This window comes from Lithobates pipiens, unplaced genomic scaffold, assembly GCF_037356315.1.
Source record: "Lithobates pipiens isolate NorthernLeopardFrog02 unplaced genomic scaffold, aLitPip1_a1.2 Scaffold_8, whole genome shotgun sequence".
NCBI classification, from domain to species: domain Eukaryota; kingdom Metazoa; phylum Chordata; class Amphibia; order Anura; family Ranidae; genus Lithobates; species Lithobates pipiens.
The window spans coordinates 2767273-2795245 of record NW_027507903.1 but is presented as its reverse complement, the minus strand read 5'-3'; the positions used below and the strand labels follow the sequence as shown (position 1 = coordinate 2795245).

Here is a 27973-nt window from a genome sequence, read left to right as displayed (position 1 = left end):
GTTTTGTGAAATGGGACCTTATTGTTCCCACAAGTCTTTCAACATGAGTTCTTGTTTCTTGCATCCCAGCTTTTCAATGGGTCGTATAAATTAGTCACCTAATTCTGATGTCCTTTTGGGAGAAAACTATTATTTCTTCATAAATTCACAATGATTTGATACCCTCTCGTCGGACTAGCTGCGTTACGTACTACAGAGTTGGGGTTTTGGAGACCCGATTCTGTCATGGTTGTTGGCCCTTTACTCAACCCCCTCTGCCTCAGTCTGCTATGCTGCCTGCCTCTTGCCCTCCTTTCCTATCTCCAGGGGAACGAGGCATCTCCAATCCCCCTTCCCTTACCGTTGGGCAAACTCCTCACTGGACTACTTGGGCATCAAGTTGACCCCCTTCTTGTGCTTCCCTTTTCTCAGTCAACTACTTCCCACTCTTGCACACTATCACGGCTCTCATGGCGCCTTATCGATTCCCCACTTTATCCTGGATCGGCCGTATTCCTGCGGTCAAGATGACCATTCGCCCAAAGATTCTCTACTTTTTTTGAACTCTCCCTGTCCGGGTCCCTGCCTTCTATCTGCGGCTACTTCAGAACAGAATCATCACCTATATCTGGGTACATAAGGGCCCCAGGGTTTCACGCTTTACTCTTTATGCTCATAGGTTACAGGGCAGGTTGGGCGTTTCCGGACATCACTAAGTACTACCAGGCAGCTCAGATATCCCAACTCTCCACGTCCATGTAACGTCTGACATCCCCCTATGGGTTCTTCTAGAGGTACCCAACTGCACGATGGTACCTATCTCAGCCTTATTGTAGCTACCCCCTAAAATGCGAGCTCCTTCTGCTAGCCCCCTCATGATACACAGCCTGAAATTATGGGACTCGATACGATACTCAGGCAAACTTATGTCCCCATTCCTGCCGCTGCTGTCCCTCTTGAAAAACCATTTGTTCCCACCTGGCTCGGAACCACCCCACATTTTTTTGTGGTGGCCTGCCCATGGGTTTTCATTGGTTCTCCACTTTAATACCCGATACTTAATGCCTTTCGCCTTGTTACAGCTACTAATGCCCTTGAGTGGCCCAGCCAGAGCCCAGACTTGAACCTGATTGAATAATCTCTGGAGAGATCTGAAAATGTCTGTGCAACAACGCTCCCCATCCAACCTGATGGAGCTTGAGAGGTTCCTAAACAGAAGGTGTGCCAAGCTTGTAGCATCATATTCAAAAAGGCTTGAGGCTGTAAACGTTGCCAAAGATGCTTCAAAGTATTGAGCAAAGGCTGCGATACTTATGTACATGTGATTTTTTTCATTTTTTAATAAATTTGCAAAGATTTCAAAAAACTTTTCTCGTTGTCATTATGGGAGATTATTTGTAGACTGTCAAGGAAAATGATGAATTTAATCCATTTTGGAATAAGGCTGTAACATAACAAAACATGGAAAAAGTGAAGCACTGTGAATACTTTCTGGATGCACTGTACATGTTGTGTGTCAGTGACTTGCACTCGTGCTCTTCATACATGTTGTGGGTCAGAGGCTTGATCTCCTACTCTACATACATGTTGCAGGTCAGAGGCTCGATCTCCTGCTCTACATACACATTACAGATCAGTGGCTTGCGCTGCTGCTCTGCATACATGTTCCGGGTCAGACTGGAGTGCCTGCTCTGCATACATGTGTGTCAGAGGCTCGATCTCCTGCTCTACATACATGTTGCGGGTCAGAGGCTTGATCTGTTCTACATAAATGTTGCAGATCAGTGACTTGCGCTCCTGCTCTGCATACATGTTGCGGGTCAGAGGCTTGATCTGTTCTACATACAGGTTGCAGATCAGTAACTTGCGCTCCTGCTCTGCATACATGTTGCGGGTCAGAGGCTTGTTTTCCTGCTCTACATCCATGTTGCGGGTCAGCGACTGGAGCTCCTGCTCTGCATACATGTGAGTCAGAGGCTCGATCTCCTGCTCTACATACATGTTGCGGGTCAGAGGCTCGATCTGTTCTACATACATGTTGCAGATCAGTGACTTGCGCTCCTGCTCTCCATACATGTTGCGGGTCAGAGGCTTGATCTCTTGCTCTACATACATGTTGCGGGTCAGAGGTTTGATCTCCTGCTCTACATACATGTTGGGGGTAGACGTGCACACTGCCAAAAAATTTGTTAGTTTTTGTTTAATTTCAGGTTTTTTGGGGGGATTTCTGTGCATTTGTTAGGATCGCAATTCGAAAATCCAAAAAGAACGAAAATCCAAAAATTCTAAATAACTAATTATAGGTATTGACATTTCCTTTAAAATTTGGCTGTATGTGAACGCAAGGAATACAAATTTATCCAAAGTTACAAATTATCCGAAACAAAATGCTGCATCCAAACAAATGGAACTAATAATAAAAAAATATGTTTCATCATTATTTTATTTATTATTAATTCATTACGTTCCATTCATTTAGATACGGCAGTCAATATTTTGGATAATTCGTATTCGTTACATTCACCAACAGCCAGATTTGAAAAGAAATTCCAATACCTATAAATTTAAATAGTGATTTTTTAAAATTTTCGAATATTCTGAAAAATATGTAAAATGAGTTTGTTAATTCGGATGTTTCCGAATTTGTTGAAATTCATTAAACTGATTTTAAAGTAAATGATTTGCACAGGTCTAGTTGTCGGTCAGAGACCGGAGCTCCTGCTCTACATTCATACTGTTCATTACTGCTGCAGTAGCTGGCAGACTGAGCGGGTCGTGGGAGCCCTGACTGCAAGAGGAGAAAATTGTCATGATTGAGGCACAGTAACTTCACCAAGCCGTGTGCGATCCACCGAAGCGGACTGAAGGATCACACCGACCACCAGGCAGGAAGAGGAGACGATGAAAGTGCGCACACCGGAACAACGCATGCACACTGCTACTTCTAACATTCAGGTGAGGAACAATAAGCACTGTAAAAGTTAACATATTTAATATATACATTTTTTTATACAAAAAAAAATTGTTGCACATGAAAAATACATACAAAAAGACAAAAAATATACAAAGTGAATCTAATAAAATAAAATTTATTTTGAAAACAGTTAAAATTTGCCCACAACTGGAAACACACACACCTATTAAAAATTTACTTTTTTTTTTTTCAGATACCCAAGATATATATTGATAGCATTATTACAACTGCATATTACATGTTAAAAAACCCAATAAGGACTGTATGACGATGCAACATTTTGATCATCTTGAAACATCACGATAATCAAAAAAAACTTTGCACTTTCTGATCAACTCTTTTGCGTGTTGCAGATTTATTGTTCTCCCCCATTCTCCTGAGGAAGCGGGTTTTACCCTGCGAAAAAAAAAGTGTTGAAGAAACAAGACCCCTGATGAAGTCTCATGACTAGCGACTATACGCACGGGGCGGATCTAGGTGACGGTGAAGTCAGAGGACTGGAAATGTGCCGGGAGTGAGTCGCATGTCCCGAGAGATCGTTGCACAATGTGTTTTTATTACCCCGCGAAAAGGGACAAGGAAACAAGGCACCCTGATGAAGTACACTATGGCAGCTTCTATGTGGTTCTGAGTTAATCTTACAGAGACGCGCAGGGGAGCAGCTGAGCCCTTAAAGGCACAGTAACCCCCAAATATTAAAATGGATAAGTGGAGTACCTGTCAAAACTGAAGGGCAGGCTACACAATCCCCAGAGTGGGGTAGTACATTTAGACCTCTATTACAGCTAAAAGCTGTATCATCTTGAATTATCATAATAGTTCAAACTTTGCACTATGATCAACTCTTGTGTGTTGCACACTTATTGTCCCCCCCCCCCCATTCTTCTGAGGAAGCGGGTTCTACTCTGCGAAAAGTGTTGAGGAAACAAGATCTCCTGATGAAGTCTCGTGACTAGGGACAATATGCATGGGGTGGAGTCAGGTGAAGGCGAAATCAGAGGACCGGAAACGTGGTGGGAGCGAGTTGCATGTCTCAAGAGTTTGTCTCACATTAATGCGGTTTTATTAACCTGCAAATTGTTGAGGAAACCAGATACCCTGATGAAGTCCTGTGACTAGTGATGACACGCGTGGGGCAGAGCCATGTGACGCCAAAGTCGGGAGGACCAGAAATGTGGCAGGAGTAAATCGTATGTCCCGAGAGATTGTTGCACAATGCAGTTTTATTACCCTGCAAAAAGTGGCAAACAAACAAGATTCCCTTTAGTCTCGTGACCAGTAACACACGTAGGGAGGACCCAGGTGACAGCGAAGTCGGAGGAACGGAAATGTGGTGGAAGTGAGTCGTATGTACTGAGAGATTGTTAGCCATTCAATGCAGGTTTTATTATCCCCCGAAAAAAGTGTTGAGGAAACAAGATTCTCTGATGAAGCATTGGTTGAACTACATGGACTTCTGTCTTTTTTGAACCTATGTGCCATGTAAGTCTTGTGACGATACGTGCGGGGCGGAGCCAGGTGACGCCAAAGTCAGATGATCGGAATTGTGGCGGGAGTGAGTCATACGTCCCGAAAGATTTTCGCACATTGAAAGCGGTTTTATTACCCCGGTGTTGTGGAAACAAGATTCCCTGATGAAGCCTTGTAAATAGTGACGATACGCGCCAACAAGACAAATTATTGATATTACCGGTAAGGATTGCTCAGATCTAATGATATTTGTATGCTGCAAGTGTTTGTAAAGAGAGACGTCCAGGGATCCCTAAATAGGAGGGAGTCACATATCCCTTATAGTTTTTTTTTCCATTTACATGTTGTTATGCAATATGTAAAGTTTTAATGCGATCAATAAATGTCTAAAAATGATTTTATGATCGTTTAGGAGATCATCATCTACGATCGTTTATTAGATATTTTATGATGGTCTTTGGGCTCCTATAAAGTAAATTTTCAATAGGATTTTGTGTAGTGCTTCAGAAAACGGGGATGTGGAACCCCTGCAAATAACCCAATACTCAAGCTTGATTCACACTGCTGCGACTCCAGAGTCGTGCGATTTCCAGTACCAGAATTTGCACTGCGACATGCTTACGCCTTGATGCTTTGCGACTTTGGCAAATCATAACAATACAGAGTTACAGAGTGTGACGCATTACTGAACTTACAAAACCCCTGGCAGTTCGCAGCCCAAGTCGCAAAAAAGCGACATCCTTGCAATCACAAAGAAGACAGAAAAGTAACGCAAAAAATATTTTTTTTGTCGCAGCAGTGAAGATGGAACCCATTGAAACAAATGCGATTTGCCAGGTCATGCAACTTTTGGCGTTGCACGAGAAGTCGCAGTGGTGTGAACAGGCTCCTGGATTCATTCCACAACTGGAATCCTTCAACAACAACTGCAGATTTATCAAGAACCTCCAGCTTCCATGACTGCGATTTAAGTCTGACTTCGCAGAGCCTTCTGTATCAGGTGCATTGGTTTCGGAACAAGTATAGCTTCCCGCGGCAGCTCCCACCCACTAGGATGCTCCTGGTGGGATGCATGATGCTGATGGTGCATGCAGAGTTCAGGTTTTCATCCCGGAAATAATCAACGAGGTTCCCGTTTTCATGATAAACCTCAATCTGCAAAAACCGACTGCCCACCACGAAACAGTCCTCTTGCTTCGGGTCCCACAACGCCTGGGAACGGTATTGACTAAACATGTAGAGTTGACGCCTGCAATGGAGAGAGAAGATCTCACTCTGTCCTAAAGGGTCAGCAAGTAGATCAATGCCAGTAATAGACCAGCGACAATACTATAGGGAGGTGGCCAATATCTAGCCCAGCATTTCTCAACAGATTTTCATTCACAGCACCCTCTAACCACCCATGTTGCTGATGATCACTGCCCTGATTATCAGTGCAGGTGTCCCCTTTCACAATAACTGCCTCTCTCATCACGCTGTGACAGCACTTGAGGAAAGGAATGGCAATAACCGGCAGGCGTGTTTAAATCGTGATCAGCTGTGAACAAGCACAGTATGTTAAGTGTGAAACGCATTACTCCTGTTCCTGTAATCCAGGGGTCACCAAACTGCAGCCCGGGGGCCAGATGTGGCCCTTTACTTGCCTTTATTTCCTTCTACCAAATACAAGACACTATTCCTTCCACTGACAACAATGGGGCACCATTTCTCCCATTGACACCAACGATGGGGCACCATTTCTCCCATTGACGCCAACGATGGGGCACCATTTCTCCCATTGACGCCAACGATGGGGCACCATTTCTCCCATTGACGCCAACGATGGGGCACCATTTCTCCCACTGACGCCAACGATGGGGCACTATTCCTCAAACTGACACTAGCAATGGGGCCCTACTATTCCCACTGACCCCAACAATGGAGCACCAATTCTCCAACTGACCCCAACAATGGGACAATATTCCTCCCACTGACACCAATGATGGGGCACTATTTTTCAAACTGACATCAATGACGGGGCACTATTCCTCCCACCGATACCAATGATGGGGCACTATTCCTCCCCTTGACACTAATAAAGGGGCACTATTCTTCAAACTGACATCAATGATGGGGCACTATTCCTCCCCTTGACACCAATGATGGGGCACTATTTATCCTACTGACAGCAGCATTAGGACATTATTCCTCCCCCTAATACCAAAGATTGCATTGTTTAATCCCACTGACACCAGAATCATTTCTACTCCCAATGGCCACAGTCCGACCCCTGTAAAGTCTGGAGGACAGTAAACTGGCCCTTTGTCTAGAACGTTTGGAGACCCCTGCTGTAATCAATAAGTCTAGCCCTAGACCTCCCCTATGGAGATTTTTAAGGGTAAAAGTTTCTCTCCATTCCACGAGCGGGCGCAATTTTGTAGCATGACATGTTGGGCATCAATACTCGGCGTAAGATTAATTTTCACAATATAAAAAAAATAAAAAAAATAATTGGGACTAACTTTACTGTTACCTTATTTTTTAATTCAAGAAAGTGTATTTTTTCCCCAAAAAGTGCGCTTGTAAGACCGCTGCACAAATACGGTGTGGCATAAAGTATTGCAACGGCCAACATTTTATTCTATAGGGTGTTAGAGTAGAGAGAAAAAAAAAAAAAAAGTTTGGGGGTTCTAAGTAATTTTCAAGCAAAAAAAAGTTTTTAAACAAATCTCAGAAAGAGGCTCGGTCATTAGGTGGTTAAGCAGCCTATAGCTTTTGCACATTTTACACATATCAGCCAATTGACAGTCTACATCAGCACTTTTGAATAACTGCATCTTCTAAAAGGTGCATTTACAAGGCCGATCAATGGATGCAGTATATGCTGGAAGTTATTACCTTAGTGAAGTGAGAAGTGGAAAGGTGGAGCTCGGGCTGCTGCTATCGAACACTCTGCAAAAGAAAATCAATGTCAATGCAAAAAAAAAAAAAAAAAAAAAAAAAAAGAGAACCTCTTGCCGCCCCCCACACTATACCCGAAAAATGGCTACAGTGGGGCCTAAATTGACGGGAGGGCATCCAAGTATGTCCTCCTGTGCATGCGATGCCTGCATGTCCCCTGTTGGGCGCACACGGCTCGCTCTGATCAGAGAGTTCACGAGACTTGGCCCCATATCATGTGATCAGCTGTCAGCCAATGACAGCTGATCATGTGATGTAAACAGAGCCAGTAATTACATAGTTAGGTTGAAAAAAAAAAAAATAAAAAAAAAAAAAAAGTCACGTCAAGTCCATCTATTTCAACCATAAAAAAAAAAAAATAATATCTTTCCTCATAGCTGCTCCATGCCTCTTATCAGTTTGGTTGCCCTTCTCTGCACTTTCTCCAGTTCCCCGATCTCCTTTTTGAGAACTGGATCTCAAAACGGAACTTCATACTCCAGATGAGGTCTTACTAATGATTTGTATAGATGATATCTCTCTCTCGGGAGTCCATATCTCTCTTAATACAAGAAATGACTTTGCTCGCTTTGGAAACTGCAGCTTGGAATTGCATGTTATTATTGATCTACCAAAACCCCCAGACCCTTCACCATTGATTCCCAAGGTGTACTCCCCCTAGTATGTACGATTCATATTCTTAGCCCCCAAGTGCATAACTTTACATTTATCAACATTAAACCTCATCTGCCACATAGTCGCCCAATTAGACAGAGCATTGAGGTCGGCTTGTAAATTGGAGACATCCTGTAAGGAAGTTATTCCACTGCATAGCTTGGTGTCATCTGCAAAGACGGAAATGTTACCTTTGATCCCAGACCCAATATCATTTATAAAAGGATAAAAAGTAAGGGTCTTTTTCCCTTACACTGACAGGTTACCGTCTGAAGTAAACAGGACATCGGCCCCGCACACTCCAGACCCACTGCTAAGCAGTGCCCACCAGTGCCACCTATCAATGCAGCCTTATTAGGGCCAGTCAGTAGTGATTAAATACCACTAAAAGAAAGCTCCATTTGTGCGAAAAAAAAAAAAAAAATTATTAAAATGTCATGAGGGTACAGTGTAGCATGACCACGCAACTGTCATGCAATCGAGTGACATTTTTAACGGAGCAAAATGTCACCTAACCGACGTAAGTCCGCATAATTTGCCTAAGCATGAAGGCCTAGGGGCAAACTGAGGAGCTGATCACCAAAGAAGAGGAGGGGAAAAAGAAGAGCAGAGAGAAAAAAAAAAAATTAAAAAAAAAAAAAAGGGGGGGGGGGGGGGGGTAGAGGGAGTAGCGCTCAAAGAGGGAAGGTGGGAATTAAAGGAAAGTATAGGGAGAGGGGGTCCTGCAGGCTTGGGTGGTATTATCATGCATTATATACCTGGACTTGTTGGATTCAGGGTAGGGAGGGTATACGGCCACCAGGGAGCCCAGACTTTCAGAAATTTTGCATTGGAAGGATGCAAGATACTGGACATTTTTTTCATTAATCATCATGGTGGTCAGGTTGCTCTTCACAATGCCAACGATACAGAAAGAGTCTTCCGGGCTTTACGGTTTTGGTTTTGTTTTTCCGTTCCGTTTCTGCCCTCCCTCCCATCTTCTGTCATTTGCCTAGGTGAACAACATCAGTGCCCATCAGCACTTCTTGGGATAGGCAACGTTCATATCCCAGGAGTCACTGGGAGTGCCGCACGTCACCCCATTTAATAACGGAGGAGTGGGGCGGGCCTAGTGGTGCATCAAGAGCAGAGTGCGCCAGAACCTGGAAGAGCCGGCTCAGCCTACCGATGACGTCACCGATGAACATGGTGGTGTCTGAGAGAGGGGGGTTTCAGCAGGACAACAATGGATCCTGTGTGAGGGTGGGTATTCTTGCTGTGGCAATCTCAGCAAAGTAAAAAAAAATAATACATAAATAATAAATTAGGGAAAGAGGGTGAAACTCCTCTAAGTCTGCAGTATTCAGTGTACAGCAGGGATTTAAAAAAAAAAAAAAAAAAGGATGTATGGGGATGTATTATTTCAAGTAATGCTCCAGGCAGAGTGGGGAGATATTTACAAGAGCCTGAAAACCTCCTCTCATAACATTCAATCTTGCTGCGGAGTAAAAGTCAGCAGACTGACCCTGTGATGAGGTCCCTTGGTTCTAGGGCCCCTTTCACACTGGGATGTTTTTCAGGTATTTTAGCTCTAAAATTAGCACCTGTAAAGTGCTTCTCACGCCACCCCAGTGTGAAAGACCGACTGCTTTCACACTGGGGCGGTGCGCTTGCAGGACGCCAAAAAAAAAAAAAAAAAATCCTGCAAGCAGCATTTTTGGAGGCGGTGGGGGAGTGGTGTATACACTGCCCCTTGAAATGAATGGGCAGCACTGCCAAAGGGCCTGCAAAGCGACCTGGTAGCACCGCAACAAGGGAGCTATGAACCCTTTACTCGGGCGCTAGAGGGGGTTAAAAGCGCCCCACTAGTGGCTGAAAAGTGCCACCATAACAGTGGTAAAGCGCTGCTAAAACTAGTGGCGCTTTACTGCCAACGCCTGAACTGCCCCCAGCGTAAAAGGGCTCTTAACCACTTAAGCCCCAGACAAATTTTGCTGGCTTAAGACCAGACCACTTTTTGTGATTCGGCACTGCGTCGCTTTGACTGACAATTGCGCAGTTGTGCAACGTGGCTCCCAAACAAAAGCATCATCCTTTTTTCCCCCCACAAATAGATCTTTCTTTTGGTGGTATTTGATCACCCCTGCGGTTTTTATTTTTTGCGCTATAAACAAAAATAGAGCCACAATTTTGGAAAAAACAACGCATATTTTACTTTTTGTTATAATAAAATATCCCCCCAAAACATATAAAAACATTTTTTTTCCTCAGTTTAGGCCGATACGTATTCTTCTACATATTTTTGTTAAAAAAAATAAATAAAATAAAAAAAATAGCAATTATTGATTGGTTTCCGCAAAAGTTATAGCGTTTACAAAATAGGGGATAGTTTTATGGCATTTTTATTAATACATTTTTTTTTTACTAGTAATGGTGGCGATCAGCGATTTTTATTGTGACTGCAACATTATGGCGGACACAGCGGACATTTTTGACACATTTCTGGGACCATTGTCATTTATACAGCAATCGCTGCTATACAAATGCAGTGATTCCTGTGTTAATCACACTCGCAGTGAAGGGGTTAATCAGTGGGTAGCAGTGTAGGGGTTAAGTGTTCCTAGGAGTGTGTTACTAACTGTGGGGGCTGGGCATTCATTTAGTGAACACTGCTCTCTGCTCCAATCACATGGAGCAGAGATCAGCGTCACTTGTTGCTAGGCAGAACGGGGAGATGCTGTTTACAACTGCATCTCTCCGTTCAGCTGCCCCGTGAGACGATCGCGGGTATGCCCGCGGCGATAGAGTCCGCCGCACCCGCGACTGGACTCATGGGCATCCCGACCGGCACGCTAGCGCGCCGCGCTCGCGATGGCAGGGCGCCAAATTTAAAGAGACTTAAATGTACCCCTATTTGCCTGCCCGTGCCATTCTGCCGACGTACATCGGCGTGCGCCGGTCGGGAAGTGGTTAAAGAGGCATTTCTTGAAAACAAAAATGTAACTGAAAAAACACTTTAGTTGCAGGTTGATGTTATTACAGGTAGACATGTGTACTGACAAAAAATGTGTTAGTTTTCGTTTCATTCATTTTTTTTTGCCTTTTCCCCTCGGAAATCTGAATTTTCGAATTTCGAAATTCAAAAAAAAAAAAAAATATAAATCTGTAAAATTCGAAATAACCAATAACTACTATTAAATTATAGCTATTGGAATTTCCTTTCAAATGTGGCCCTTTGTGAACGCAACGAATACAAAATTTATCTGAAGTTATGAATTATCCGAAAGAACGAATGCTGCATCTAAACAATAAGAAAGGAACAAATTAATAATAAATAATAATAAGGTTTTATTATTACATTGTTACGTTCCATTCTTATAGATGCAGCAGTCGTTATTTCAGATAATTTGAACTTCGGATAAATTCGTACCTCGTTACATTCACCAACAGATTAATTTGAAAGGAAATTCAAATACCTTATAATTCAATAGTTGTTAAAAAAAAAAAAAAATCCTATTTTTTCATTAAAATTGAAGCCGACGTTATATCAGATTTTCATTCTTATTTTCAAATTTCCAAATTATAGAATTTTCAAATTTCTGAAATTTCGAATTCCCCAAGTTTTCCAAAATTAAGATTTTCTGAAAATTCTGAAATGCGAACATTCTGAAATTTCGGAATTAAACTAAACTAATTTGTCAAATTTGTTAAAAAACGAATTTGGAACTAAACGAATTGCAAATGCCCAATTACAGGCATACACTACACGTCAGCTTCAATTTTAATGAAAATAGTTTTTTTAAAACCGCTTACCTGTAAAATCCTTTTCTTGGAGTACATCATAGGACACAGAGCCTCAAGTAATTACAAGTAGGTGTTGACACTGGTATAACCAATACAAGAAGTTGACTCCCCTATATAACCCCTCCTCCTTCCAGTAGCCAATCAATATAAGTAATATAATCTCGCCCCCACAAAAACAGAGAAAAAGGGGGAATCTTTCCCTTTAAATCATAAGTTTGAATTATAACTTGCCGAATACACTTAGCAACAGTGTATTGCGATGCCGCCTGTCCCTTCTTAGGACCCCTGGCAGAATAAATAAGACGTCAGTCTTACGAATCTGAGCAGTTTTCTTCAAATAGATCTTCACTGCTCTCGCTACATCAAGACAATGTAGTGACTTTTCTTCCCTGGAACATGGTCTTGGGAAAAACAAAGGCAGGACAAGATCTTCATTCACATGCCTGAAACCACTTTTGGCAAAAAGCCTGGACGAGGGCTTAACACCACTCTGTCCTCATGAATAACCAAATATGGCTCTTAACAAGAAAGAGCAGCCAATTCTGACACCCTCCTTGCTGAGGATATAGCAACCAAAAATACCAGCTTCCTTGTCAAGAGGACTAAAGGAATATGCTGCCACGTTTCAAATGGCTGTTTTTGTAACAGAGACAAAACTAAATTTAAAGTTCCCAGGGCTTAAGGGTGATCTAACTGGTGGATTAATCCGCAGTACTCCTTGCATGAAACCTCGGACTAAAGAATGCGTAGCAAGCGGCCTTTGAAACAAAATTGATAAGGCTGAGACTTGGCGCTTATTAGTACTCAGGACCAACTTCATCTCTACGCCTAACTGTAGAAAGGCAATAATTCTGCCTATGATATATCTGCAAGGGTGCCAACCCTTGGATTCATACCAGAAAACATAAGCTTTCCATATAATATATAGCTCTAGAAGCTGGCTTCCTAGCATTAATCAAAGTAGAGATAACTGACCTGGAAAGCCCACGCTTCTTCAGAATGTGGGTCTCAATAGCCAAGCCGTTAAATTTAGCGTTCGTAAAGTAGGATGGAATATCGGCCCCTGAGATAGCAGGTCTGGCCTTAGTGGGAGGGGACTCTCCACTGTCATCTTTACGATCTCCCTTCTGGACCATGCTGGTGCTATCGGTATTACCGACTTTCTTTCCAGCTTGATCCTGCAAAGAAGCTGAGGCAGCAACCGGATCGGGGGAAAAGCATAGATCAGTGAGAACTGATCCCACAGGGTCACCAACGCATCTGTTCCGTATGCGAGTGGGTCCCTTGTCCTGGGCACAAAGTTGACTAGCTTTATGTTGAATCTGGACGATAGAAGGTCTACGTCCGGCGTCCCCCATCTTTTACAAACAGCTTGAATACCTTAGACACTGTCGAAAAAACCGAGGTACTCCTGGAAGGAGGAGGGGTTATATAGGGGAGTCAACTTCCTGTATTGGTTATACCAGTGTCAACACTGGAAGGTAGGCCCATAACCCACCAAGTAATTACTTGACGCTCTGTGTCCTATGATGTACAATAAAGAAATTATATTTTAATAACAAAAACAAACATTTGTTACCTTAGGCGATCGGTGCAGGTGGTGAGGACACGATTGCCGGTGACGGGGGAGAAGAATGCAGAGGACACATATTTCGAGTGTCCAGGTAAGGAGACCACGGGGCGAAGCTTCTTACTGGAGATCTGTCTGACATCGTAAATACAGACATCTCTGCAAGGAGAGAAACCCACAAAAATTAAAGATGGATGCGGTTTCCTCGTCTCTCACAAAGGCACGGACACTTTTTGGCTGAAGTGTGATAAAGATTATTTAAAAAGGTAATTTTCCACAGATGTGGCCGAGCACTTTACCCGTCTCTAGTGACAGCAGACTGGAATCGCTGCACAGGGCACATCTCCAAATACTTCCGCACATGAATGTCTTCCCTCTGCTGACTCCGCACTGCAAGCTTCTCTTACACAGGAGGTATTGATAGCTCCGGCACTATTCCTATACCATGCAGGCTGCTCGGGTTACTGGCAGACCATTTCCATGTATTTCACACATGTATTAGAAACTCTATAAATCTGCATTTACACAACCAGTTCTAAATAGCGCTCTGCATGTTCGTAAAGTGTAACTAAACCCACTTCATAAAAAAAAGATCAATAAATGGTGTATTCCATGCTGTTCATACTCAGTCATTATGAGATTCCTTTTCTGCAAAAAAACTGTTTGATCCTGCTGCTCACTATCTCCCCCTTCTGTCCGTGTCCCCAATTCAGCTAGGGATTTTGCAGAGCAGTGTTGGCAGCTCTGCACATGCTCAGTTTTAAGCGAGTTTCTATGCTGAGCATTTCCTCCCTAACACATCTGAGCAGCCCAATGCGAATATAGAGCAGAAGGTCTCAAACTGGCGGCCCTCCAGCTGTTGGAAAACTACAAGTCCCATCATGACTCTGCTTGAGGGGGCCATGCTTGTAACTGTCAGCCTTGCAATGCCTCATGTGACTTCGCAACAGCTGGAGGGCCGCCAGTTTGAGACCCCTGCTATAGAGTCAAACATGTGGGAGTATAACACTATAAAAGGCCACGCCTTCCCCCCCTCCTCCACGCCCACTAACCAGCTAAATAAAGCAAAGATGGGTTTTCTTAATACATTAAGGTAAAAAAAAAAATCATGAGACTTTGCAACTCCTTTAAGCTTTGGCAATAAAACCTGGAAGCCATTGGTATCTATGTAGAGCTGTACTAGAATTTGCACACTCCAGTTTTAGCAAGCCCCCCCCCCCACACACTTTGTGTGTGCCCAGCCATGATCGCCGCAGGTAACTGGTTGGCTATGGGAATGGTCACAAATAGCTGCAGTCCCCAACAGCCTCTCACTGCAGTGTATGGCTTGAGTGGGTGCAACATCTGCATGCTCTCTGCCTTTTGGCTAAGATCAAGTGTAGTATCTGTTCTTATCAGTTGCCAAAGGAGGCGCTGTTCCATCCCTATTTGAGAGGGTTTGGGCGGCGCTCTCTGATGGTGTAATTTGCATCCGGAAGGACGGTTTCGGTAGGGGCCACGTCGTGCCGCCCGACAGTAAACTGGGGGCCGATGCATGGTCGAGTCTGAGCCGTCTGGAAGGATGCTCCTGGTGAGGATGGGTGCTGCCTGGTCTGATCCAGAGGGTCGAGTACCTGGCCTTCTGGTCTGGATTGGGGTAGTTCTAGCCCCGGGCAGTTTTTCGGGAGGGAAAACCGGCTGCTCCCTATGCAGGGGGTGAGGAGCGGTTAGTACTTCCCGAATGTAATTAGGAAGGAGTGACGGGAGCGACGGTGGAGCCTGATGGTAAAGGGCTCTCACCAAGCTTCCTGATCTCCATGCCTTCCTGTCCGGGGTGGGGGCTGCTGTGGTCTGGACCGTGGGTCAGGGCGGTCTTGAAAGCCTATGGAGTATGTGCCCCTGGAGTGGCAGTCCGGGGGTGCCTAAGAATCACTGTGAGTGAGGGTCACTTTGATTTTGGGCACCAAGGTCACTGCACCATAACACGCTTTTTTAGCACCTGCCTCTTGGGCCGGGCCTTTTGGCTGGGACCAGAGGAATTTTTTATTCCCGGCCGGAGGGCCTGGTCGTTGTTTCACGCAATGACCACCTTTTCACTCTCCTCTCCACTATCCCTTCCCGACTTTTAATTTATTTTCAGTGTGTGTTTTTGTCACGTCTTGTTTTGTCACTTTTCACGTTTGCTGTGATGAGTAGGGTCACAGGTTCTAGGGCCTGTCCTGAAAGTCTGGTGAGGGGGTGGACATGGCCTTCTGGCTTAGTTCACCCTCTTCCTTAGGGTTGGGGGTCTTCCTTTGGGGGAGCCTCACCTAGTAATTGGGTGGGTCTGTTTCGGCAGACCTTCCAAAGAACGGGGTCTGACTGGTTTCGGCCAGGAAGACCAAGTTTTAAGTGTCCATGTCCCTGTCAGGAGCCTAACGCCCCGGGGGATTCAGGACAAGGTCCTCTGATTTTAGAGGACTTGTGTACCCACTGCACTTTTTTGTGTCACTCTTTATGTGTGTGCACATTTTTTATGCACCGGGTGAAGTTTTTTGGAGTGTGTTTTGCACGCCACTGGCTTTAAAAAAAAAAAAAAAAAAAAAAAATCTGCATGCCCCTGTCAATCCCAGCAGCAGGAATCAGATTGTTGCCGCTGGGATTTGCGGTGTGGCAGTGTGCAAGGAGCCTAATCAAGCTTTACCATAAATCTTCAGCACTGTGAATTCCCAGAGGATTTAAACCTAATAGACTATTGCAGCATGCAACAAAACCAAAAAATAAGAAAGAAAAATGTGTGGTTGGAGGCTTACCCAGCTCCTGCTACAACGCACAGCTCTCTCTGCAATGGATGAACACTAACAGTGCGGGGGTTCAATAAGTCTACAGGCGATCGTACTTCATAGGTTGTTCCAGGGGTTCTGCGATCCATCAGCGATATCGTTGAATCCCAGTGACTGACTACTAGGACAGAACCATCAGCTGAATAGAAACTGAAGAAGGAGAAGCTTTCTTCCTCATCACGATAGATCTATAGAGAAAAGCAGGACAAGCCTTACATCAAAACTGTACCAGGAAACTGACAAGTCCATGCTCAAGGAACATTTAGATAATTTAAAATCTCTCTCTATAATGAAACCTTAATTCCACCCTTTACATTGGATACCATGTAAAAAAAAAGTTCATATGCATCTCCCATGGGACTTTTTTGCAGCCAAAATTATACAGACGAGTACAAACAAGTATAGTAAAAAAAGTTTTTAATAAACAAGGTTAAAATTCCTCTCGGTCACAAATCATGTCCTCATTCTTAGAATTTTTAAAGATAATTTAAACATTATTTTGTAAAAAGATTTATTAAGTAGCTTAAAAAAAAAAAAAATCTTTGTCCAAAAACAATACATAATTTCTCAAAAAGAAAATTCAACAAATGTCATGACATATAACAAAAGTACTTTTCAACAAGATTATACTTTCACACATGTTAAATACTATTAAATTCCTCTAGTCTAGACAGCATGACTTCACATCTAATGATTATATCTCCTAATCAGGAGTGAGATTACCATGTATCATATGTAATATTATTTGGATGACCACCAAATATTACCAACTTGTTTCAACCGTAAACAGTCTTTTTCAGGGGGCATAAAGTGGAATATGTATAGATGAATAGACCAGATATAGAGCTTTAAACTGTTGCGGCACATCTAATGGGGGGGTCCCCAGAAGATTAGGTGAGGTCATGCAACCAGCAAGGGGTCCAGGACAGACAGGCAGGGCCAAAAACTACTACAGGTCAACCACTCAGATTGTCAGGGCTGGGCTCAGCCCTTCCTTCTCTGAGCTGGCCGCTCAGCTTGTTGGCTAATTGCCAGCTCCTATCTCTCTCCACAGTGACTCACCTGTTGATAGCCTGCTGGCCAGTCCTGCCTACTTAAAGCGGAGGTCCACCCTAAAGTGGACCTTGCGCTCATTGGAATCCTCCCCCCCTCCGGCGCCACAATTGGCACCTTTCAGGGGGGAGGGGGGTGCAGGTACCTGTACAGTACAGGTATCTGCACCCACTTCCGGCATAGCTCTCTGCGGAAAGGGGCGTAGATCTACGCCCCTTTCCGAAAGTCCCCCGCTGCCTGCTGGGAAACACACAGATCCCAGAGGCAGCGGGTCCATCCTTATTGAGCAGCGCGACTGGCGCATGCGCAGTAGGGAATCGGAAAATGAAGCCGAAAGGCTCCACTTCCTGATTCCCATACCCAAGATGGCGGCGGCAGCACCCGAGAGACGATCGAGAGATCGGCTTCGGGTGCCGACATCGCGGGCGCGCTGGGCGGGTATGTGTCCTTATTTTAAAAGTCAGCAGCTGCTGTATTTGTAGCTGCTGGATTTAAAAAAAAAAACAAAAACAAAAAAACGGCGGAACTCCCGGCGGACTCCCGCTTTAAGCAGTCCAGGAGATCTCTGCTTTCTCCTTGGTCAACATCACAAAGATGATCTCCTGCGTTCCCGTTTAAAGACTTGCTTTGCGGTCATCCCTTCTCGTTCCAGATCCTGCTTGCCATTTCACCAAGTTGCTCCCTGACTTCTGGCTTGGCCGACTATCCCCATTCCGGTTACTGAACTTTGGCTATGTTTTGACTATGCCTGTTCTTTTCACTTTTATTATTAAACAAGTGTGATTTAACTGTACTTCTGTCTCGGTCTGATTTCATGGTTTCTGACAAAAGATCCAACCAAACATAGACAAGCATATAGGGGCATGTAGTATATCAGCCAGAAAAAAAAAAATAGGTGTATAAAAAGGAGATGGAATACATTTTAGGACTAAGCCAGCCCCACAGGGATCTGCATAGGAATAGGAACCATATCCTAAGTGACCCGGACAGCCAGCCAATTTACTTGTTTGTGCGATTGGCCATTTTTTGTTTGTAAAATCTAAAATGTTGATGTTACGCTGAGTAATACACTTGGGGAGAGACAGAGACGGAATCAAAGAAACAGGAGGCCAGAGAACTCATACTGCAGCCTGCAGTGTATGCTGTGCCCAAAGGCAATATCCTCATGACCTTCAATATCGATTTGATAAAAGGCTTTGTCCTTTCTAAGTAACACAACAGAGTCCTCCTGACGTCCAACATGTGGAAAAGGGTCTCCTCTCCTTCTGGGTTAACACAGAAAGTTGGAAGTACTATGTCCCCAGTACTTTTCTGTACTGAAGCTACCTTCGGTAAGAATTTAGCATCTGTTCTAAGCCCTTGTACACACGGTCGGACATTCTGCCAACCAAATCCGTCGAATTTTGTCCGTCTGATTTTTCCTGTTGGATCTTGTCTGAAACTGTTGCATACACACGGTCGGACTAAGTTGTCGAAAAATCCGATCAGTCAGAACGTGATGACGGAATTTTGTTACGATGGGACTAGTAGCCAATAGCTTTGATGTAGGAATTTGATCTGAGCATGCGTGGCACTTGGTCCGATCAAAATTCTCTACACATGATCGGAGTATGTCCGATTGAACCAGTTGGTTGGAAAATATTTCCAACATGAGAGACATCTGACATCTTAATTGCCTCGACTGAGGCATCTGCAGTATAAGCAACTGCCGTAATCAGGGTAGGAAAGGAATCTAAGATTTCCTGTTTAGGGGAATCTGCCGCTATATGTGATTTTAGCTGGTTAATTCCAAAAATTGCTGGCTACACATGTTGTGGCCATTGCTGGCTTAAAATTGCTCATAACTGATTGCCATGATCTCTTGAGCAAAAGATCCATGCGTTTGTCCATTGGATCTTTCAAAACCCCCATGTCTTCAAAAGACAGGTCAGTGGACCTTGAGACCTGGAAGAAGGTGGCATCCAGCCTGGGCACCTTGTTCTAAACCACAGCAGGGTCCTCCTTGAAAGGAAAATGCCTCTTGTGGGCTTTGGAAAAAAAAGGGCTCTCTCTCTGGATCTTGCCATTCTTTGTTAATGGCCTCAGAGATGACCGAATCAACTGGGAACATTCGCCCCTTAGGCTCATCTAACCCAGCAAACATGCATACATTCCTTTCTTTCCTCACTTAAGCCAAGTGTAGCATGAATAGCCTTAAGGAGCCAATCTACCTCTTAAAAGGGACAGTCTGAATCTAGAGGGGACTGCCTCAGACTCCTCAATCTCCTCTTCCGAATCTTTAATGGAATGAGCAGGGGACTGCTTTTCCCGATCTGAAGGGGCTTCAGGCAGAGATTCTCTATCCCAGTATTGGAAAGACCCCTGGAAGGCTTCCTAGCAGCTGGGTTCACTAATGAGTCACGAAAAGTTTGAATCGTGGCGTATAGCTCCTTCCTTTACAGAGGCAACCAGACCCTCACATACAGAGGCTGATTCCTCTTTAACTAATGTATTTTCCAAGTAACGCAGGCACTGCATAGGGTTTTTAGAGAGACTTTAACCGCTGCCTCCTACCTGGTGCCTGTCCCCACTGCTGTAGACGCTGACTCTTCCATAGTAGGTGTGCAGTATTCCACCTGTGGCTTCGCATGCCGCCTCCGGACTCCCATAGTGCCTCTGCACTGGACCGGAAGCGGAAATAGGCACTAGGTCCTGCCCTCCCTCCTCCCCCCTGAGTCCACGCCAGAAACTATGTTTTCGCCGACCCAGTGACCCACTTTGTCGCTTCCGACGCGACCGCCGACAAACATGGTGGCAGCTCCTACGATCGTGCAGGCCAACTAATCTTCTGCTCTCTCCGAGCACTAGGAGGGGAAGAGGCCAATGGCTACCGCTGCCGAGGCCTGGGTAGGTCGGGAAGACAGCGGGTCCCTAAAATGAGGAAAACAAAAAGGGAAGGAAGCCTTGTCCCTCAGGAGCACACAAGAGACCTTGACTCCCTCCCAAAAAGATGTTCCCTCCGGGCTGGAGGAAACAATAACTGAGGTGTGGTAGGGAGGTGCCTCCCTTTAAAGTTTGGAGGAAGAAGGTGTTTCCTAAGGACGAGGGAGGAGTCACCATCTCTCAGGTGCTGTCCTGGCCTTGGGAAAAATAATTTAATATTTCAAACCGCAGAAATTTCTGGTAAGCGGGAAACTTTGGCACATGGAGATATGCAACTCCCCTCCTTGCAGGATGGACACAGCCGATCAAATTATGAAAGGATCAGATGTTTGAGTGCCGATTCAGATCTCCGAGATCAAGAATGGGTCTAGAATGGGTCTTACCTCTCTGTAAGGCTCTGAGACCTTAAAAGATTTGCACCAAAAAAAAAAAAACCCCCGTTCCACTAAGGGAATCTCTGATATCACCGACTGGGATAACCGCTAATCCAGAAGCCAGAAAGAGAGACTTCTTTCCTTTTTTTTTGGAACCTTTTAGGAGCATTCTTTGAGGAGACACTCTTGCATAAAGACTGCCATGTCAGCAGCCCCAAGGACTCCACAGGTAGCACCCAAACAGGACCCGAACCCCAGACCCTCAGATCAAAAGCCGACTGGGCCATCCGGGCTCTTGAAACTCTAGATGTAACTTAAAGAAAATTGCAGAAATCCCTCTGCTCTTAACATTGTTAACATTGTTTCTGCCAGACTGAGAATTGCAGGACCTTTCCCCTCACCCAAACAAGTGGGGGTGCTCCTTCATGAGAAGGCTTTGGCATTCTGTTTTATGGAATTTCTGCCCTCAAGATCCTGGTGCTGCCCCAGGGAACTAAGGCATAAGAGGCTGCGCGATTAAAGGAGAACGGTTTGAACCTCCTTTTACTTGTAAAGAGAGCTTTACCCCTTTTGGATGTATTCATCCATTCTAATAGTCATAACCCCAGGAAGGGACACATACTGGCTAAGGGTTTTCACCTGGTGCTTCGGCTGATTAATATTTCAGCCCCGGACCTCTGCAAAAATGCACTAGTCCAAGTATAAGCCATAGCATCTGTGAGACACAGTGCGTCAAATACACCAGCCTCTTGCCGGGCCTGCTAATCAGGCAGAACTTTCAGGTATCTCACACCTGTTCCTTAACCCCTTGGAGTCCATATTCCAATGCATTGGCATGACTCAAAAATGTGCGCCACCAAAATAGTGGTGCAGACGTTAAAGGGTTAATGGACTGAGCTACTCCAATTGCAGCCAGAACTTCAAAATACACATTGTCTTTAAAAGGAAAATCCAACCTTAACTTGCTGGATCCTTTAACATCAGTGCATTATCCACTGGACATGCAAGACTCTGCTCACTGAGATGATTGCAGCATTAATATCTGGAACCTCCCCAATTTCTTCATAGAAATGTTCCCATTCAGAATACATAGCTGAATAGGAAAAACCATCCCCAGGTAGGGGGGGGGGGGGGGGGGTTTCAAATGAACCCTATTAGGAGGTAGATGCCTAGAGCCTGTTTTGCAGGCAACAAAAGGGCTAAGTAAGAGAGTAGACAGTCACCTGCTCCCCCCCCCCCCCCCCGGGTTAGGATCCTTCGAAGAGGAAAAATAAGTATCTTCCAATATTTGGGAAGATCTACCTGATCCCCGACCTCCTGCACCTCAACAAAAGGGCCCAGAGGACTAGATGGGAATCTGCTATGTTTAGTCCTACTATGGAGAGACATAGCAATAATCTTTTAACCACTGGGCACTTAAACACCCTTAACTTTTGGTGCTCTCACAATTTGAATGACAATTACTCAGTCATGCAACACTATACCCGTATGAAATTTTTGTCCTTTTTTCCCCCCACAAAAATAGAGCTTTATTTTGGTGGTATTTAATCACCACTGGGTTTTTTATTTTTTGTGCTATAAAAGAAAAAAAAAAAAAAAAAAAAAAAAAAAGACAGAAAATTCTGTAAAAAAATGAATTTTTCTTTGTTTCTGTTATAAAATTTAGCAGATTAGTAATTTTTCTTTATAAATTTTGGCCAAAATTTATACTACTGAATATCTTTGGTAAAAATAAGTACAAATTGGTGGATATTATTTGGTCTTTGTGAAAGTTAGAGAGTCCACAAGCTATACTGACGGGCCATTTCAATTCTTGAGACCCTAACATGCCAGAAAAGTACAAATACCCCCCAAATGACCCCTTTTTGGAAAGAAAACATTCCAAGGTATATAGTAAGAGGCATGATGAGTTAAGTCATTTTTTCCCACAATTCTTTGCAAAAATCAAGATTTTTTTTTCATTTTTTTCACAAAAAATTGTCATATCAGTTTATTTCTCACACACAGCATATGCATACTACAAATTACACCCCAAAACACATTCTGCTATTACTCCCGAGTACGGTGATACCACATGTGTGAGACTTTTACACAGCGTGGCCACATACAGAGCACCAACATGCAGGGAGCGCCATCAGGCGTTCTGGAGCACCCAGGACAATTCTGACATTTCTCTCCTACATGTAAAAATCATAATTTATTTGCTAGAAAAATTACATAGAATCCCAAAACATTATATACAATTTTTTTTTTAGCAAAGACCCTAGAGAATACAATGGTGGTCTTTGCAACTTTTTATCTCGCATGGTATTTGCGCAGCAATTTTTCGAACGCGTTTTTTTTGGGGCGAGAAAAACAGTTTTGTGCTAAAAAAACAAACAAAAAAACAGTAAAGTTAGCCCAATGTTTTTACATAATGTGAATGATGAAGTTACGCTGAGTAAATACCTAACATGTCACTCTTCAAAATTGCACATGCTCGTGGAATGGCGCCAAACGTCGCTACTTAAAAATCCCCATAGGCAATGTTTTACATTTTTTTTACTGGTTACATGTTTTGAGTTAGAGGAGGTCTGGGGCTAGAATTATTGCTCTCGCTCTAACATTCACAGCGATACCTCATATGTGTGGTTTGAACAGAGTTTTCATATGTAGGCGGGACTTATGTATATGCATTCACTTCCGTATGCAAGCACATGGGGACAGGGGCGCTTTAAAAAAAAAAAAAAAAAATGTTATTGTTCATTTTACTTTATTTTAATTTGACATTTTTTTCCACAAAAATAAAATTTTTGATCACTTTTATTCCTATTACAAGGAATGTAAACATCCCTTGTAATAGGAATATGGCATGACAGGTCCTCTTTACAGTGAGATGTGGGGTCAATAAGACCCCACATCTCATCTCTAGGTTGGGAAGCCTGAAAAAAAAAAAAAAAAAAAAAAAAAAAGGATTTTGGCTTTGATCGTATTGGCGAGTCGGTAGAAGCACCGGAGGACAGCGGGGGGGTTGGCGCGTCCCCTCTAAGAACGATCAAGCAGCGGAACAGCCTGTAGCTACACCCAACGTTCAGATATCCCGGCACAAAGTCAAGGACATCATATGACAGCTGGCTGGGTATTGCAGGATATCTCCGACCATGGCTGGGGATGGCAATTTATGGCAGGGTATTGCAGGCTATTGCAGAGTATTGGCAGGGTATTGTAGGCTATTGAAGAGTATTGGCAGGGGATTGCAGAGTATTGGCAGGGAATTGAGTGTTACATTTTCGGTGAGCAGCACTGGGCACTGCAGATGCAGCCCACAGCGCTGCTGACACCGATCTCTTTCCCCTCCGCTGTACCGATTGGTACAGAGAGGGGAGGGAGGAACCAGCGTCATAACTTGACGCCGATTTGTTTACAAGTGATCACTCCGTCATTTGACGGAGCGATCACGTGGTAAACGGACGCTTACCATGATCCGCTGGGTACACGGATGCTCTCGAGTGCGCGCCCAAGGGGGCGCACAAGAGCGGAATTCTGGGAGGACGTCATGACGGCCTCTCAGAGTTAAGCAACCGCCTGTAGCCGTCATTTGGCTATGGGGCAGTTGTTAAGTGGTTAAATGGTAGAAGAAAAACCCTGTTTGTATGAAATACACAGGGACAGAAGTGTTCTACCCTTGACGGCTCACCTGACTGGCCGTATTTTTCTTTTTACTTCTCAGGGAAGAAGACATTCTTTTGGAAGGGTTTTTAGTTTGTTGTATACCATTAACCCCTTAGAACCCTTAGAGAAGTTCCTGGTCCCTTTGTCACTCATACCTTACAGTACAAAGCAGAGGCAGTACCAGCAAAAAAATGTTTCACTTGCTAGGCTATAGTACAGTACAATAACTGCTATTAATCCTAGCTATACAGTACAATGTTGTCAAAAAGGGAAATGCCTGTGCCACCAAACCTGACCAGCAACCACTCTGCTCTGTCCCTCCACCACCAGGCAGCAGCTTCTGTTGCAGAGCTCTAAACTGCTTCCTCCATGTGTGGCCGACATCTGACGCCATTTAGCCACGCCCCCCTGTGCGAAAGAAGCCCCACCTCTCCTCTTTCAACAGGGAAGTGTGTGAGCGCTGGCTTCATGGCAGGCAGCTGGCCCTCAAAGGATTACTGCCCATGGAGCTCAGTACACACATCCTTACACGTGCCTAACACCTTAGACACTGGCGAAAAAAAAACTGAGGACTCCCTGTAATGGGAGGGGTTATATGGGGGAAGTTCACAACTTATGGTGATAAATAGAATCCACCTGTGTGTAATCAAGTCTCTGTATAAATGCACCTGCTCTGTGATAGTCTCAGGGTTCTGTTGAAAGCGCAGAGAGCATCATGAAGACCAAGGAACACACCAGGCAGGTTCGTAATACTGTTGTGGAGAAGTTTAAAGCCGGATTTGGATACAAAAAGATTTCCCAAGCTTTAAACATCCCAAGGAGCACTGTGCAAGCAATCATTTTGAAATGGGAGTATCAGACCACTGCAAATCTACCAAGACCTGGCCATCCCTCTAAACTTTCAGCTCAGACAAGGAGAAGACTGATCAGAGATGCAGCCAAGAGGCCCATGATCACTCTGGATGAACTGCAGAGAACTACAGCTGAGGTGGGAGAGTCTGTCCATAGGACAACAATCAGTCGTACACTGCACAAATCTGCCCTTTATGGAAGAGTGGCAAGAAGAAAGCGATTTCTCAAAGATATCCATAAAAAGTCTTGTCTAAAGTTTGCCACAAGCCACCTGGGAGACACACCAAACATGTGGAAGAAGGTGCTCTGGTCAGATGAAACCAAAATCCAACTTTTTGCCCACAATGCAAAACGATATGTTTGGCGTAAAAGCAACACAGCTCATCACCCTCAACACACCATCCCCACTGTCACACATGGTGGTGGCAGCATCATGGTTTGGGCCTGCTTTTCTTCAGCAGGGACAGGGAAGATGGTTAAAATTGAGGGGAAGATGGATGCAGCCAAATACAGGACCATTCTGGATGAAAACCTGTTGGAGTCTGCAAAAGACCTGAAACTGGGACGGAGATTTATCTTCCAACAAGACAATGATCCCAAACATACAGCAAAATCTACAAAGGAATGGTTCACAAATAAACGTATCCAGGTGTTAGAATGGCCAAGTCAAAGTCCAGACCTATATATCAGTCCCAGGATTTCCAATTTCCAGAAAAAAGAAAAAAAAAAAAAGCCAGCGTTTACATCTGCCAGAGCCGGAAGCATTGTCATGACGTCGCTGCCATCTCCGACCCTCAGAGGCTGGACAGGGCCCATCTGTTCCACGGCCAGCTCTGTGGTAAACCGGTGCCGCTGCCAGATCCATTCTCCGGCTCCCCGATCGGGAGGGAAGGGGACATCCCCCTCCCCTCCCGCTGCCTCTAAAACCATAAAAAGTGGCTAAGTACATAACAGCGTGGCTTCACCGCAACTTGCATACCACTTCTTTAACGGAAGTCAATGCAAGTCGTAGCGAAGTTGCACCAAAAGTAGTGCAGGAACCCTTTTCTAGGTTGGAGCGGCTTGAGTCGCACCAATTAGAATATGCAGTTAATGGGGTGTGACTTGTCATGTGACTTTGAACTCTCAAGTCGCATGACAAGTCGTGGCAATGTGAACCAGGACTTCTAATAAACAAGCAAAACAACTGTATTACAATGTAAGTTTAACAGAAAATGCAAGATTTAAGTAAAAAAAAAAGGAACACTGACCTCATCAAAGACAGAGCGAGTGACATCTCCACAGCGCATAGTGCCATCGTAGCTGATTGACAGCAAATGAGCCGGATTCCATGGACAGAAAGACAGGTAGCCAACGCTACGTGAATGGAGGTCAAACACATACATTTCCTTTTCACCCAAACTGTCACCCTACAAAAAAAAAAAAAAAAAAAAAGGAGGAAGAGGATTAACACCATTCAGCAGATCTGTGAATTTCTCACCACAGTGCTGCAAAGTCAGGGCTACCACCCCCCCATAAAATCTGGCTGGCAAACCTGATCTATACATGTCTGGCCATACAAGCCTCGTACAGCCCACTGGAATTTGTGGTGGTTTCTGAAGGTCCGGCAATGCACAGTACAATGGCTCATCAAATTTCAGGGAGATAAAGCAGAAATCGCTGGCGGGGCCAGTACTGAACATCCTTAACCTCTTGCAGACCGTATACTATATATATATATATATATATATATATATATATATATATATATATATATATATATATATATATATTACACACACACACACAAGCAAGCAAAGCAGCTCCTCTGAGCAGGATCGCATACCTGTACTTCCAGGTCTGGGGCATGCACACAAACCGCCTGTGACCCACTCCCGCTGTGATTGGACACAGAAGGAGCCAATCAGTGGGTCTGGTGGACGTGATGTCCGCTAGGACCCGCCGATCGTTCCCGAGAGAGACAGAAGGCAGGTAAACAAGGCAGATCGTTGTTCTGTGAAAAGGGGAGGTAGTGATCCTGTGTTTCTGCCAAGCAGGAACACAGATCTCTGCCTTCCCACAGTGCAAGCATCTCCCCCACAGTTAGCAAGCACTCCCTAGGAACACAGTTAACCTTTTGACCGCCTCCGATGTTAAAGTGATTGAAAAGTCACTTTTTTTCCCTCAATAAAAATAACAGACAGACATGTTATACTTACCTGCTCTGTTGCAGTGGATTGCACAGAGCAGCCCGGATCCTCCTCTTCTCGGGCCCTTCCCTCCTGTTTAGTGTCCCCACAGCAAGCAGCTTGCTATGGGGGCACCCAAGCCAAGTCACTGCTCTCTGTGTCCATTCAGACACAAAGTTTTGGCCTGGCCCCGCCCCCTCTGATTGGAAGGCTGACCGATTGACAGCAGCAGGAGCCAATGTCGGCGCTGCTGTGTCTCAGCCAATCAGGAGGGACGGCCAACTCGTCGACAGCGCTGGGGCTCAGGTAAGTATTAGCCCTTGTACACACGGTCGGACATTCTGCCAACCAAATCCGTCGTACTTTGTCCGTTGGATTGTGTCCGAAGCTGTTGCATACACACGGTCAGACAAAGTTGTCAAAAAATCTGATCTTTCAGAACGTGATGACGTAGTTTCGTTAGGATGGGACTACGTTCAGGCTAGTAGCCAATAGCTTTGATGTAGGAATTTGATCTGAGCATGCGTGGCACTTTGTCCGATCGGAATTCTCTACACATGATCGGAGTATGTCCTATCGGACCACTTTGTCGGAAAATATTCCCAACAAGTTGGAAAATTTGGTCCGACGGAAACAGTCCGATGCATACCACACAGTCGGATTATCCAACAACACGGTCCGATAAGACACATTCCCACGGATTCTTCGACCGTGTGTACGGGGGCTTAGGGGGGCTGCTACACACAGAAGGCATTTTATCTTAATGCATAGAATGCATCAAG

The 27973-nt window shown here is 44.5% G+C and overlaps 1 protein-coding gene and 1 pseudogene across 5 annotated transcripts in view; one reads left to right on the top strand and one right to left on the bottom strand.

Moving 5' to 3' along the window:
* Positions 1-3048: 3048 nt before the first annotated feature.
* LOC143963766 (uncharacterized) overlaps positions 3049-27973 on the bottom strand; it is a 66583-nt gene continuing 41658 nt past the window's right edge. For all 5 annotated transcript variants that reach the window (XM_077473493.1, XM_077473494.1, XM_077473495.1 and 2 more), the window contains exons 14-18: positions 26274-26432; positions 16142-16359; positions 13380-13529; positions 7301-7354; positions 3049-5672 (exon numbers count right to left, since the gene is read on the bottom strand). In XM_077473493.1, coding sequence (XP_077329619.1) covers positions 5420-5672; positions 7301-7354; positions 13380-13529; positions 16142-16359; positions 26274-26432 — 834 coding nt within the window. In that variant the 3' untranslated portion in view covers positions 3049-5419. The remainder of the gene's footprint in view (positions 5673-7300; positions 7355-13379; positions 13530-16141; positions 16360-26273; positions 26433-27973) is intronic.
* Positions 14723-14841, top strand: LOC143964656 (U2 spliceosomal RNA; annotated as a pseudogene).